Source organism: Gavia stellata, chromosome 8, assembly GCF_030936135.1.
Source record: "Gavia stellata isolate bGavSte3 chromosome 8, bGavSte3.hap2, whole genome shotgun sequence".
In the NCBI taxonomy this organism is placed as follows: Eukaryota; Metazoa; Chordata; class Aves; order Gaviiformes; family Gaviidae; genus Gavia; species Gavia stellata.
Genome location: NC_082601.1, coordinates 11,531,945 through 11,544,696, shown reverse-complemented (window position 1 = coordinate 11,544,696; position 12,752 = coordinate 11,531,945). Strand labels below are relative to the sequence as shown.

Below are 12,752 nucleotides of genomic sequence, written 5' to 3'. Positions count from 1 at the left end.
CAAGAACAGGAAAAGAGGCACCCTTTTATGTACCATAATTTTAAAGTCCATCAACACAGAGCAGTTAAAGGTGCTCTGCATTCTGATTAATTTTCAGCTCTGTCATGAAAAACAAAGTGTACAAGACCAGGAGTCGAATTCTGGGGTTTATACTATCTCAGTTCTTGTAGTTTCATGCAGACTCTGGTTTAAGACACAGCTGCCTAAGTTTCTAACAAGCAAGCAAGTCTGAATTTAAGTGAGGTCCTGGATATTTGCTATCTCCCTTACAGAAAGCAAGTGATATGCTGAGCACCTGCATTTCCAGAAGGAGTGTTTAGCTACACATCTTAATTATAAGAATTTGTACTTGCCTTAATGCCATTTCCTACGAAGAGGTGGAAGTGTTCCTCTGTTCTTACAGGGAGAATATAAAAACGAAGTTATTTTTAAATAACTGTATAGTTTAATGGAAGCTGTGAAAAAACCTGACTTCAAGACTAATTGAACGGAAATAGCTCACCACAAAAATCTACTTAGCTAATGCATAAAGGCGTAAACCAAGAATAAAGGAGATGCTTTCAGGAAGCACAACCCTTGGAATCTGCTGAGGCTCTGCAGTCTACAGCAGTGGAGTTTGTTTTGTCTCAGACCTCTCTACCTGGAGGTGCAATATCACTTAAAAACAGTCACATGAAAGTGTGAGAATAGTAATAAATCTTTTCATTTTGAAAAGAAAAAGGAAGCAACACCATCACTTCCATTTTGAAAACAGCTTCATCAGCACTAGTGAAACTAACATGTTAAAAGTTTAGGTACTCAGCTCCTGTTCAGTAACAAATATACAGTGGTTGTAATTGGATCCATCTTGTGTGTCTCTTATTCACCCAGATGCACGCAATTCCTCAATTCAAACTGAAATTAAATCCTAGATAGCAGTAATGGCAGAACTTCACATAAAAGTAATGCATCTATTATTAAGTGGTCTTCCTTTTATATTATTATAAACCAAGTTTTATTCTTCAGCTACAAAATATCCTATTACCCACAGACAAATTGCTGTGAAGCCCACCTACAGCTACAGGCTCAGCAGGAAGCACATTTAATAGCCAGCAATTATATTTATGCAAGAAATTTTGCCTTCTCAGCAAAAGAAATAGAGAACCTATTTTATTAGAGATGTGACAAACCCACATTTTCAATAGTTCTGTGACAAAAACATGTAATTGGTCTTGGTATTTGCTGACCACAGAATAAAATAAATCTGAATGAAAGAAAGCAATTTGGGCCGCAAAATACATTTTTGCCACTATGAAAGGACCACTGGGAAAAACCAGCAGGAGTGAGTCTAAAGTAATGTAAGGATGACTGGGAAAGGAGATGCAGTCAGCATGTTCTGGGACTGCATAAAGATGCCCCCAGAGTACACTTCACTTCACAGTTAGACACCAATGATTCAGATTTTCTTCTCTTTTCCTTCACAAATATCATTAAAAGAAAAATAACATTACTTGTGTGAGAATATGTGATCTTCAATATCAATACACTGTAAAAGTATTTTTTTTTAAACATCTGAGCAACTGCCAAAGAGCTACAATGTTTTGAAAAATATAACATATATCTATTTTGGACTTTATTCTTAAAGGTTAGCAAAATATAGTAAATGTATCCCAGTAGGTCTGCAGTTAGTATGATTGGTGTATCCCTTCATCAGTTAAACAAGTTAAGAAGCCTTTTAACTAGTAACTAGAACACTTACGCGATAGTATTACAATTTGAACTCTTCAGAGCCCTTGCAAAACGCAACTGCTTTGTTTCACAAGGTTTTATCTGTACAGCAGATCATTCCCGAGGCAAAGCCCAAAGGTTAAAACTGTTAATATAAAAAAAGAGACAAAACTCCTAATAAAGTCTAATTTTTAAATTCTTGCTTCAGCTGAGTAACATGACCCTGCATAATAGGAGTCATCTATGACTGTTTGGGAAGTAACTATAAGTTAGAAGAGATTTTAAAGCTTTGTTCACTACTCCATACTTAAAATTACAAGTTGTCATTGTGGTACCAAGCGTGTTTACCATACTTGTATTACTAATCTTGCTAATACAAGAAGGTTGAAAGCAGTGAGTTCTCCAGTGATAGTTCAAGCCAGTATAAAGGAAGGAAATAGTTAATTAACCCTAACCCTTAGAGCATCTACAAGGAGCATGTGGTGATCAGATCAAGCAAAACACTTCAAATATTAGTGGAGCAGTAAATTTTGACCACATGACATAAGTCATGAGACTTCTTTATTTTCTTGTGATCCCAAACAAGCCTAACCATTACTTTAGACCACAATACACAACCTCTCTCACATACAAGCTGCACATACAACCTCATATATATGTATATAAATTTATCCAACCCATATGTAAGAATAATAACCAAACAGTTGTTGACACCATATTAAAGCAACATCTTTCAAACGCACATTTTCCCACCTTGCTCCAAACGAAGAATTACAGTACACAGTTACACAACACCAGCATTAATACGAAGTTGGAGATAGATGCCAAGTTTTCATGGGAAAAGATCCTCCAGAGCAGGCTGATAATCACGTAACAAATCATAAAGCAAACTAAATCCTCTCATCAACTTTACCTTAATTTTTTTGGGGGGAAGGAGAGAGAACCTGTTTTGAATGGCACTTCCACACACTCTGAGAGTGAGCTCTCATCACCCACCTTGTCTCAATGAGGTAAGCAGTGTATGTCTCTTGCATGTTCACGGCATTCCTCCCAGTCCGTTTTTCGGCTTCTGAAACAGTGATTTCCATTTTTTTTGCCAAACAGTCTTCCATCTTTTTAGAGGAGGTAAATAAAGATTCATGTAACATTAGCCACACAAGGCAAAGGTTACTAACCCTGCCTCCCCTTCTCTCACACCACATTTGTTGAAATAAGACAGGTCTCTATAGGATAAAGGCTTTGGCAGGGCTTTGTTTTATACCCATGTTCTGTATCGCATTTGCAAATGAAAACAGAAAACCTGCTTTTGGGGAAAAAAACCCAAAACAAATAGACAACTTTAGATGCCAAAAGTCATCATGAGCCAGGAAGATACAGAAAGGAGAAATATTTTTCCTTACAGGTAACAAAGTAACCTTTTTTTAAAAACAAACAAACAAACCCCTGCACTTTCTACCCAAACACTTCCCAACTACCGGTGAATTCCTCCTCAGGACACCTGGGACACACACAACCACCTCTCCCCTTTCACAGGAAACAGAATACATCCAGACTGAGATGTTTTTCTTCTAATCTCTGAGAGGAGGATCACTATCTTTTACACATTGGCAGACAGAAGTCAGTCAGGACCACACATCCACCCTGGAAAGGCAGAGCTCTAGGAACCTCCAGCTGAATTCAGCAGGGAGGGGGATCTACTTGTGAAACTGGGGGGTGGGGGGAACAAACTGAGACGTTAATAATAATAACAATAATAATAATCTGGCACAAGGGATGAGTGCAGACAGTGCAAAAAGCCCTCCAACAGTGGCCAGAGAGGGACTGAAAGGAGGAGAACCCCACTGCTCGGAGGGACTGAAAGGAGGAGAACCCCACTGCTCGGAGGGACCGGCTGCACAGCTCAGCCCCAGGCTCGGCCCCGGTCAGGCGGAGGGAGGACTCGTCCCACCTGTAGCCCCTTCCCACCACCGCCCGGCCCCGGCCTCCCCGCGCCGGCCCAGCCCTGCATCCCTCCCCGCCCGCCCGGGGCCGGCGGCGCGTCGGCCGGGCAGCACGCTCAGGAAAGCCCGCTGCTCGGCCGGGGCGGAGTAGGCCGTGCCGAGGCCGGCGGCCCGCGGGAGGGACGCGACACGGCGCCGCCGCCATCCTCGCCCCCCGCACCCTCACCGTGGCCGCCGCGGCTATGGGCTGCTCCGGAGGCGGGAAGCCGCTGCAGGGCGCGGCGCCGTCCTCCTCCGGGCGGCTATCGCTCGGCTCGGCCTCGGCGCTCTCCATGGGGATAAGGGGCTCGGCCGCCTCCCTCCGCGCAGGCGCTGAGGCCGGCTCCGGCGGGCAAACTCATCGCAGGTCCTAGAGAGAGCGGCCGGGGCGGGGGTGTGTGTCCGCTCGGAGGCCGGCGCTGCCCACAGCCGCCGCCGGGTGAGGCGGCCCCGCCGAGGGGCTGAGGCGAGGCGGACCGCGCCGGCCCTCGGTCTTCCCCGGCCCTCCGCTGCCGCCCGCCTCGGCCGATGCTCGTCGATTGACTTGAGCTAAGCCCCTTCTAGGCTGTTGGCGTCCTGCCCACCTTTCTGCCAAAAATTGCCTCGGTGGGTACCCGGCGGTGGGCCCCCCTTCGTGAACACGGCGGGTAAGGCCACCCCTCGATGCTGTGATGGCTCACCCGAAGCCAGGCAGCGTGAGCCTCAGTGCGGGCGAGGGACAGACCTTCTGCCGTCGCCTGGGCACTCATCCTCACTCATACAGTTGTAAATGTTTATTTCTAAGATTTATTTTTGTTGTTGTTCCTCTCTTAGCTCTCAGGTCGCTGAAGAGTGGCTGATGCACCCGTCCGGCGCCTTATCTTCCCTCCGTAGCAGGACAACGTGTCTTTTTGCTTTATGGACTCTCTTTCAGCAGCTATTAACTTTCCCACAGGATGTTTGTTAACATTAGGCAGCTCGGGTTATTATTTTAAAGCCCACCAGCCTGTTATTTCCCCAGTCTCACTCCTTTACAGGCAGCGAAGGACTCAGTGCTGCTGTGTTTGCTTTTACTCACCCTCCCGTCTGCCCTGCCTTCTCCATCAGCTCCCTCCCGCCGGTGGTACGACATCCAGAACGGTGTTCTCCTGCCCACCGCCTCTTCCAGCTAACACCGCAGTGTGTCCTGTCCCGCTACGCCTCCCCAGGAGGTACCTGAGTAGTTAAAATCCCCTGAGCTGAGCTCTGGGGAAGCCTCTGTCGCTTATTTAATAAAGGCCCCAGCTGTCGTCTTCTCGTTGAGCAGGAACAAACCTCTACTGTGATTTCCTGTGATTCCTGTTCTCTCTTTTTGGAGAGACGTTCAGCAAGACTGCCCCACAGCTCCTACTGAACACCAGTTAATATATCACTATATGTGTATACATATATATACACACACACATATATATACACCTTCATTATTGCAGCCTTTGGGTTTATTCCCTCACAACTCCATGGTGCCCACACAGTCCTTGAGGGGCCGGCAAACGGGACAGAGAGGTTCTTCCTCCTTGTTCCTCATACTCTAAACATCATTTTGGACACTCAGGAGCAGTCCCATCGTTCTCTGGTTTACAGATCATATCACTCCCTTGAGATTTCCCATTTTTTGACCAGATTCATGTCCTTTGATTCAAGCACTACATTTTTTATTAGTCTGCTGTAGCTTTTTTTTCTTTTCCTGTCCTTTTCAAACCCAGGTTAAAGGCCACCTCAGGGGATTGAAAACTTGATATTATGGGTTTCTTTGCTTTGCTTTTTTCTGCTTTGAATAGGAAACATTTTTTTTTAGTGTTGACCAGAGCTGAATTTGCATACATTTTTCATCCAAAAATTAATCTTTTTCTTTCAACAACAATTAAAATAAATCTCAAAATCCCCTTTGAAGACCCCATGAATGAATATTTGGCGTCTGGTTTCTATTCTGTTGTCTTCAATGTTTATTCAACTTTTTCCTCAGATTGTTTGAACTGATACCTCAATCCCTCCTTTCCCACCCCTCCACCACTGTAGCTGGATGGAGTTTCCCAAGTTTTTCCACAAAAGGCTTTCCTAGAACAAAAGTTTTTTACAAGTATGTGAACTGTGATTTGTCCTCTGCATAGGACTGATTTAAGATTTGTTTTCTAAACCCAAAGTCCAGTTGAGATGTAAAAGCATGATTGCACGTTGTAAGACAAAGTCTGTTTTCCATTAGGGTATGGTTTTCTTATGTTTACTCAAGATGTACATTAAGATACATACCTTGTATCAATTACACTTGCATTTGCAGGATATGCATACTGAAATTTTTCTGATCCATATCAGCAATATAATGGAAATATTTATGTGAAGCTCATACAGGATATCATACTTTGTATTAAATATTTTTATTATGGAAAAAACATTATCAATAAAGTACAGTAATATTTTGCAGGTCTAACATGCAGTCATTTCAAAAATGATTTTCAGCTTTGAATTTTCTTAATACTACTAAGAGATGTGAAGAAGACTTAAAACACTACATATGTAGGAGGAGGATAATGATAGAAGTGCCCAAATCAAGATGACCAAGGGCCTGGGTAGCCCTCATGTACATTATAGCCTAGGGAGCTTTAGAGGAGAGTGTGAGATGTCCTGACAAACTAGTGCGCCATGAAGAGGTCTTCAGTAAGCACCATAGACTCCAACAAAGTGCTCTTCCTGAGCCACGTTTCCCCACCTCAGCTTGCAAAGTGGTCCTAGCACAGTACTGCTTTCAGGAGTACTTCCAGGACTTGCACTACTTTGTAAAAATAAGCTTTAGTGTTTCCCCGCTAGCTAGGCACAACCACTAGTGCAGTCAGGCTCTCTTTGAACCCCCTCTTCTCAGGACATGAGTCTGATTTCCTGCAGGTTACTCTAACCAGGACAGCCTCCTGCTCTTTAGCATCTTCACTAAGCAGCATGTGCCTTGTTCTTCAACCATAAGAAGGCAAGCTCAACTCAACTTCCTAACTACAAGTCCTTTCAGACTCTGAAGCTGTCATCAGAGAGGTAGATTTTCTCAAAAACAACCTTTTCCCATCAAAGCACTATTGACTTCCTTACCAGAGAGTTACACATCTTACAGGAGAGAAAGCAATACCCCAATTCAACGAACACAGATGCTCTCTTTTGCAAGTTTTAGTATGCCGTCTCTAAGCCATGCCACCATATGGGTAGAAGCAGACTGCCCCACTGCCCTCCTCTCAGATGTTCCTGACTCCCTGCACAGTCTCTGGCAAACAGGGACCCCATCTTTTTTGAGTCTGTAAGTCCGTTCTTTTTAATCCTACTCTTACTCTGGATAAACTGGATTTTTTTACTGAAGAAAGCTAAGCAAGGTATATACCTTATAAGCAGCTCTCTGATGCTTTTTGTGAGGTTTCCTGCTTGGTTCTTTTGACAACCTGTTTTTTTCTAGCAAATAACACACCTTAAACAAAAAATATATGCCATATTAATGGGAAATATTTCAGATAAATTACCCTTTGTCACAACGCTAATTTTCAGTAACTTCATTTAGAGTTCCTCATCCCTTCAACTTCTTAGAAGTAATCAGAATTAAATGATAATACAACCACCACCAACAACTATCACTTTGCTATTGAGAACTTAAATGAAAACACCTAAAACAGTGGCTGTGCTTCGCATCTATCCCCAACACCTGTGGCCTTCAGTAACGTCGGGAAGACAGACTTAACCGGCCAATATTCCTGCTGACAAGGGGCGCGTATCTATGTGCCTGTGCAGTGTCTGGCTGTGCCGGTGCTCGCAAGCCGTGAGGTACAGTATGAGTAGATTCATGGAGCAACACAGCTGGAGCTGAGGACCCACCATCCACACCACACATATTTTAGGGGATATTTTTTAGGGTGCCTCTAGCCCGCTCCTGGGGACTGACCACCCTTCGCACCTTCCAGTTTAGCTGCTGCTGAAAAAAAATCTAGTGTGTGCCTGCCATAAGACTGCCTCGCAGTGCAAGCCGAAGCGGGATGGCCGGGAGTTTCCCTTCAAAAGCACATTCCTGATCTGTGGTTCAGGCTCCTGGATCCTATCATAATTTCACTACCAGCAATAATAATACAAAGATCATGAGTCAGGCTGTCAAACTGCTCATGCCTCCCTCTACAGGCTAATTCCCTCGGACCCGAAGGTGCTTGCTAACCGGAGGCGTCCGGCAGCCGAAGCGATGCCAGCTTGTGCTTTTGGTCTTCAAAGGCTGATCCTCACTGAAGACTCTGGCGTCTGTCTGCATCTGATGTCATTGGTATGATGGATGGAGCAGAAAACAGCGCTTGCTGAGGTTCCCTAAGAAAACACAGTGGAGGAATGAATGTCAAGGAACTGTCGGTAAAATGCACGAGCAGCTGCTTCAGCGTGGAAGAGTGCAGGGGGTAAAATAGGTTCAAAAGGAATAAACGGGGAATCCTCCCCTCACATAAGTCTAGGGTCCTAATAGACAGATTTCTGTCATCTAAATGGCTGTGAGAAATGGCCATTAAACAGTAGAAAATAACCTTTTGTTAATTATTCAGAGAAAGAAAAGCTCATGGAAAGTGGAAAGTGGAGAAGAGATCTGGGTGTCTTTCGAGGGGAAAAGAAAGCACCCGGTCCCACTCTGACTGAAATTGGTAGCAGTGGTTTCCATCCATTTCAGCACTGGCAGAACTGGATCCATGCATACAAACTAGAAAGCCAAAACTAATCCACATTTTTGAAAGAATCTGTACAAGTACATCAATATTATGAATGAAAGTTTACTGAAAGTGACGCCAAAAGCAGCAAGAAGAGAGCAGTGAGAAAAACTCAAAACTTCATAGAGAGAAAGCAAGATGATTTGGGACAGAACTGAACAGGAAAAAAACCCCAACTCAATAACATTGTAAATGGTAGAGATGGGCAAATTAGGCCTTTACTTAATCTTGATGCAGCTTTGGTCAAGGAGCCTGTTGCATGCAGTCTGAGAGAAATTAGAAGCTAGGCCAGTGTTTCTGGACTATGGGAAGATCCAATAAAAGTCAGGCATCACTTAGAAAATGCATTTATCCTGCATGGCTACCAAAACGAGCATTAGCTCAGACGCAGGAACATGGGGAAGTTGGCAGGGCTAAGGAGAAGTGGTTGTGGCAATGCAGACAAGGCCACCTGTGCCCGAAGGAGGTATAGCTGTGTCCCTCAGGATGCTTTGCTGGCTTTGATTGCACTCCTCGTGCTATCTGTTCATCAAATGTTACCACACCATCACTGGGACAAGCTGCAGCAAGAGAATGGAAAATGCCAAAGATCCAGTCATGGTATTTTCCCTTAGGAGACAGCAGGTAGCACAAACCATAGTACCATGTACATGAGCCCAAACAAACACCAGAACACTGTGAAACTGTGACAGCGGGAAGGTAATGAGAACTTTTTCCAGAGAGCAATGGGCACCCTCAGCGCCCACCAGGCAATGGTGTCTGAATTTATTCAGCCCTTCCAGGACTGGAGCCAGTGTCCTCGTGAGTGCAGGATGGAGATGCCGGCTGGGTGGGATGCAGAGTGCAGCATGCGCATCCTTCTCAGGCGACTGTGGCTGATGGCACGGTGAAACCAAGGCTGTGCTTATAAGATGCAGAAGTGATGACACTGAAATTCCTGGGGTTTAATTAACTGCCAGGACAACTTGCGATGTTTCAATACAACCACACAATACGTGCACATAAATTACAAGTATGGATTTCTGCTCACTAATAGAAGCAAAGTCCCTGAGCCTATCAGATAGCCGTTTTCCTTAGACCTGCCTTTTAAAACTTTGAATTATAACAAACCCTCTTCACAACAGAAACACTCATGGACCTTATCTGAAGCCCAACATCACTACTGATACCAACAAATTAAAAAAGAACAAAGCAGATGCAACAGATATTAGACCAGTCACGTAACATGCCAGCAACCAAGAGGGCCAAGGGAACATCTTCTAATGCAGAGGTGAACCCAACACCTTTTGTTGTAGTCAGTCATTTTAAATCCAGTACCCCTGCTATGTTCTCTGGGATCTAGCGGGCACAGAGGAGGTCCAGGGAAGCTCAGGAGCTTTGGCCCCTGCATTAGCACTGTCCAGTGCGATACACACTTCTGCATCATGGGGCATGGCGACATGGTTCCCTTCTTCCCCTCCTCTCCCTTCACATCCCTTGTCACGTGAAGATGGTCTTTGCCCCGGGAAGAATAAGAGGTTTGACTCACCTGGGTCTGGCACTTGTCCATCGTGATGTTACCCTGCACAAGGGTGTTTAGTGCATGTGTTGTGAGCTTCAAATCTATTGATTGATTGCAGAGCCTTGCCTCCTGCAGTGGAAACCCAGGCTGTTTGAAACCTTCATTTAAATATATGCTATATTGTTTCAGGTGGCCAAAGTTTTATTTTACTTCTCTAGTAAATATCTTCCAGCTCCTAAACGAGAACTTTGGGAAAACTGCTCCCACAATGCACCTTAAAAATCACCCTGCAGAGACCTTACGTTCCTCAGCCTAAATCCAGCCTTCAGTGTGTCTTGAGTTATGAGGTTGTCCAGACCACTAATAGAGGAGCAGGGGAATTTACACCAAAAGGCATAAACAAGTCAACAATAAAAATAACCATTTATCTCTTGTTCCTCCCCAATGTCTTACTCCAAAGGTCACTGTGTTCTCTCAAGGAAGTGAAGCTCTGTAATGTGAGTTTAGGCACTTTAGGCTAAATCCCAGAGTTCTTACTCACTTTTCCCTGAGTAACTTTGGTGGATTTTTAGTTTGCCTTTTGTCCTTGGATAAGGTCTGAGAAATAAGCAGGGGCTGCAGAACAGAGCTGTTGGTCAGAGAAAAGCCCAGGTCAGTGGGGCACGTGCTGCGTGGCTCCCCGCTCAACCCAGGGTGACTCACGCCATAGTGGTAGGAAAGAAACAAGCTCCCAGCCTCACGTTCTTCCTATTTTGTAGATGAGGTTTGCTTACAATAGTCTCAGCTCAGTGGACTGAAAATGCAGGTTACGGGAGGATGCATCTACCTCTGTGCAATCGTACATGCTGCAAGGGCTGAACAGACAGGTTCCCTCCGTGCAGAAAGCAGCCTGCAGAGCCCAGCGGCCAGTTTATAAAAGCAAACCCTTGCCCATGTCACCACGACACCATGTTTTACCAAGCAGCAGGTCTAACACCATCTAGAAATAGGTACAGCTGTTTAGGAAGAGCGGGACAAACATTGCTCCCAAAAAGCTTCCCCTTGCAGAGCTTCCTGTAGAAACCCAACTGCCTCGTAAAGATGCCATCGCATGAGACAGCTACTGCCTTTCCTCTCATTTCAGTGAGCTCCGGCCCCAAATCTCTCCCTAAGATTATTCTGCAGGCAGGACGAAGCTTTTTACAGAGTTCAGTTTGGCCCAGAAGTTGTTTGGGATTGCCTGGGTTTTGGAAAACGCAGCTCCTGCAGCTCAGGGGACATTGTGCAGGCTTCCTGCTGCCTTCCCAGGTTCTGCTGCTAAAAAATAATATCCCTTGCTTCCCTTGCACTTCCAAATCATACAGTGTGTTTTGTCAATGTCCACTGTTGTTTAAAGCCCCTCCGGGCTCCTGCTGGGGACATTATTTCTCTACAAGTTTCATAGGCAGCGGGGGATTCTTCCTGATTTTAAAGAGGGCTCCCATGGATCGTGAATAATCTGCGACGTTCCTAACAGAAGGCTTATCCAGCTGCCTTGTAACACAGAGAAGGGGTCACGTCTGAGAATCCAACTGGCTGTCTGAGTGATCTGTGGGCATTTTGAAATGCTCTGAATCAGAAAGAGGAGAGCTGGCTGGTCACCCAAAGGAACCACTGTGCACACAGCAGTTCCAATACGCTCATTGGAAAATAACGTCTTTCTGAAAGTTTGCTAAACATTCGCTCGTCCTTAGCCCTCGAAGGCCATACCTCAGCTGTTGTAACTCAGGCCAGCCCATCTCTTCTAGATTAGTACTACATAGCACATAGAAAGATGCCCAGTTTGATGTAAAGACAGCCAAGCGAGGGAGAGCAATGTTGCACCTTGCCTAGGACTCGAGCCGATGTCCTCCAGGGCTGTGAGCAAGAAGCAGCTCCCCTGGTCAGGCAAATGTTTCTAGACTCGTTCTTCCAGCTAGATCGACATTCTCTGTGTACCCCAGGTGGTATCTTTCCTTAGGGCATCCCCATAGGTTTCTGCTCTGTTATCCCGGGGACATACAGCCATTTCTCTGCAGAGGACAGGCTAAGCTGGCTTGCATCTGGGCACCCTGAAGCAAGTGGGAGCAGACCAAGCAACTCTCTGCAGAGGCATGCTGGTGTAGCCGTGACGTAGGAGAGATACTTTATATTTATCAGCTGTGTTTTTTGTTTTTTTTTTTTTTTATGGTTGGACTTGATGATCTTACAGGTCTTTTCCAACCTTAGTGATTCTGTGATTCTGTGATTCTGTGTCTGTACCTCATCTAACAGCTCCCCTTTTTCCTTTCTAAATACAGAAGGGACAAGAGATACCATTCTTTAACCCCGTAACAGAATAATTTATATAAATACTTTACAAAACAAGCGGGTGCAGTTTATCAGAAAGATTCATACAAAAAACGGATCTTCAAGTCCAACGGAGCAAAATGCTCACAGGTAATGATCACATATACACAAAAGCATATACAGATACACCACGTATCCACCACATACTGATTAATGAAGTAAAAGATGAATTGTGAAATGGGTAAACAAAAAGCTGGAGACTCACCAAATTAGAATGCTGTAGAGGTATTAAAAAGTGATCGATGTATTTATCAATAACCGCAAAAAATTATCCTTGCCTTAGGGCAGGCATTTTGGCCGCAAAAAGCCTTAATAACAACATCTCTTCCCCTGCCACACTGGATTACATTGATCATTATTTTAATGCAATCATCTGAAGGACTGGGGCAGATCATAGGGCAAGAGTTTGAGGATTTTACTCCTCCTTTTGCCACTGATTCATTGCGTTAAACAACCAAGGCAAGTCAGATTTCTACTACGTTCACAGTTTCCCTTTTGTAA

General features: G+C 44.7%; 2 protein-coding genes across 3 annotated transcripts in view; one reads left to right on the top strand and one right to left on the bottom strand.

Annotated features, from left to right (window-relative positions):
* The window catches only part of SNX4 (sorting nexin 4), a 35,256-nt gene extending 31,260 nt beyond the window's left edge, over positions 1-3,996 (bottom strand). The window contains exons 1-2 of one of the 2 annotated variants that reach the window (XM_059820323.1): positions 3,874-3,996; positions 2,704-2,819 (exon numbers count right to left, since the gene is read on the bottom strand). In XM_059820323.1, the coding sequence (XP_059676306.1) occupies positions 2,704-2,819; positions 3,874-3,981 (224 nt within the window). In that variant the 5' untranslated portion in view covers positions 3,982-3,996. The remainder of the gene's footprint in view (positions 1-2,703; positions 2,820-3,873) is intronic. The other variant, XM_059820324.1, reaches the window with a different exon arrangement.
* A 3,903-nt stretch (positions 3,997-7,899) lies between these two features.
* LOC104260041 (TGF-beta receptor type-2-like) overlaps positions 7,900-12,752 on the top strand; it is a 40,790-nt gene continuing 35,937 nt past the window's right edge. Inside the window, 1 exon segment of the mRNA XM_059820510.1 lies at positions 7,900-7,977. Within this exon segment, the coding sequence (XP_059676493.1) occupies positions 7,900-7,977 (78 nt within the window).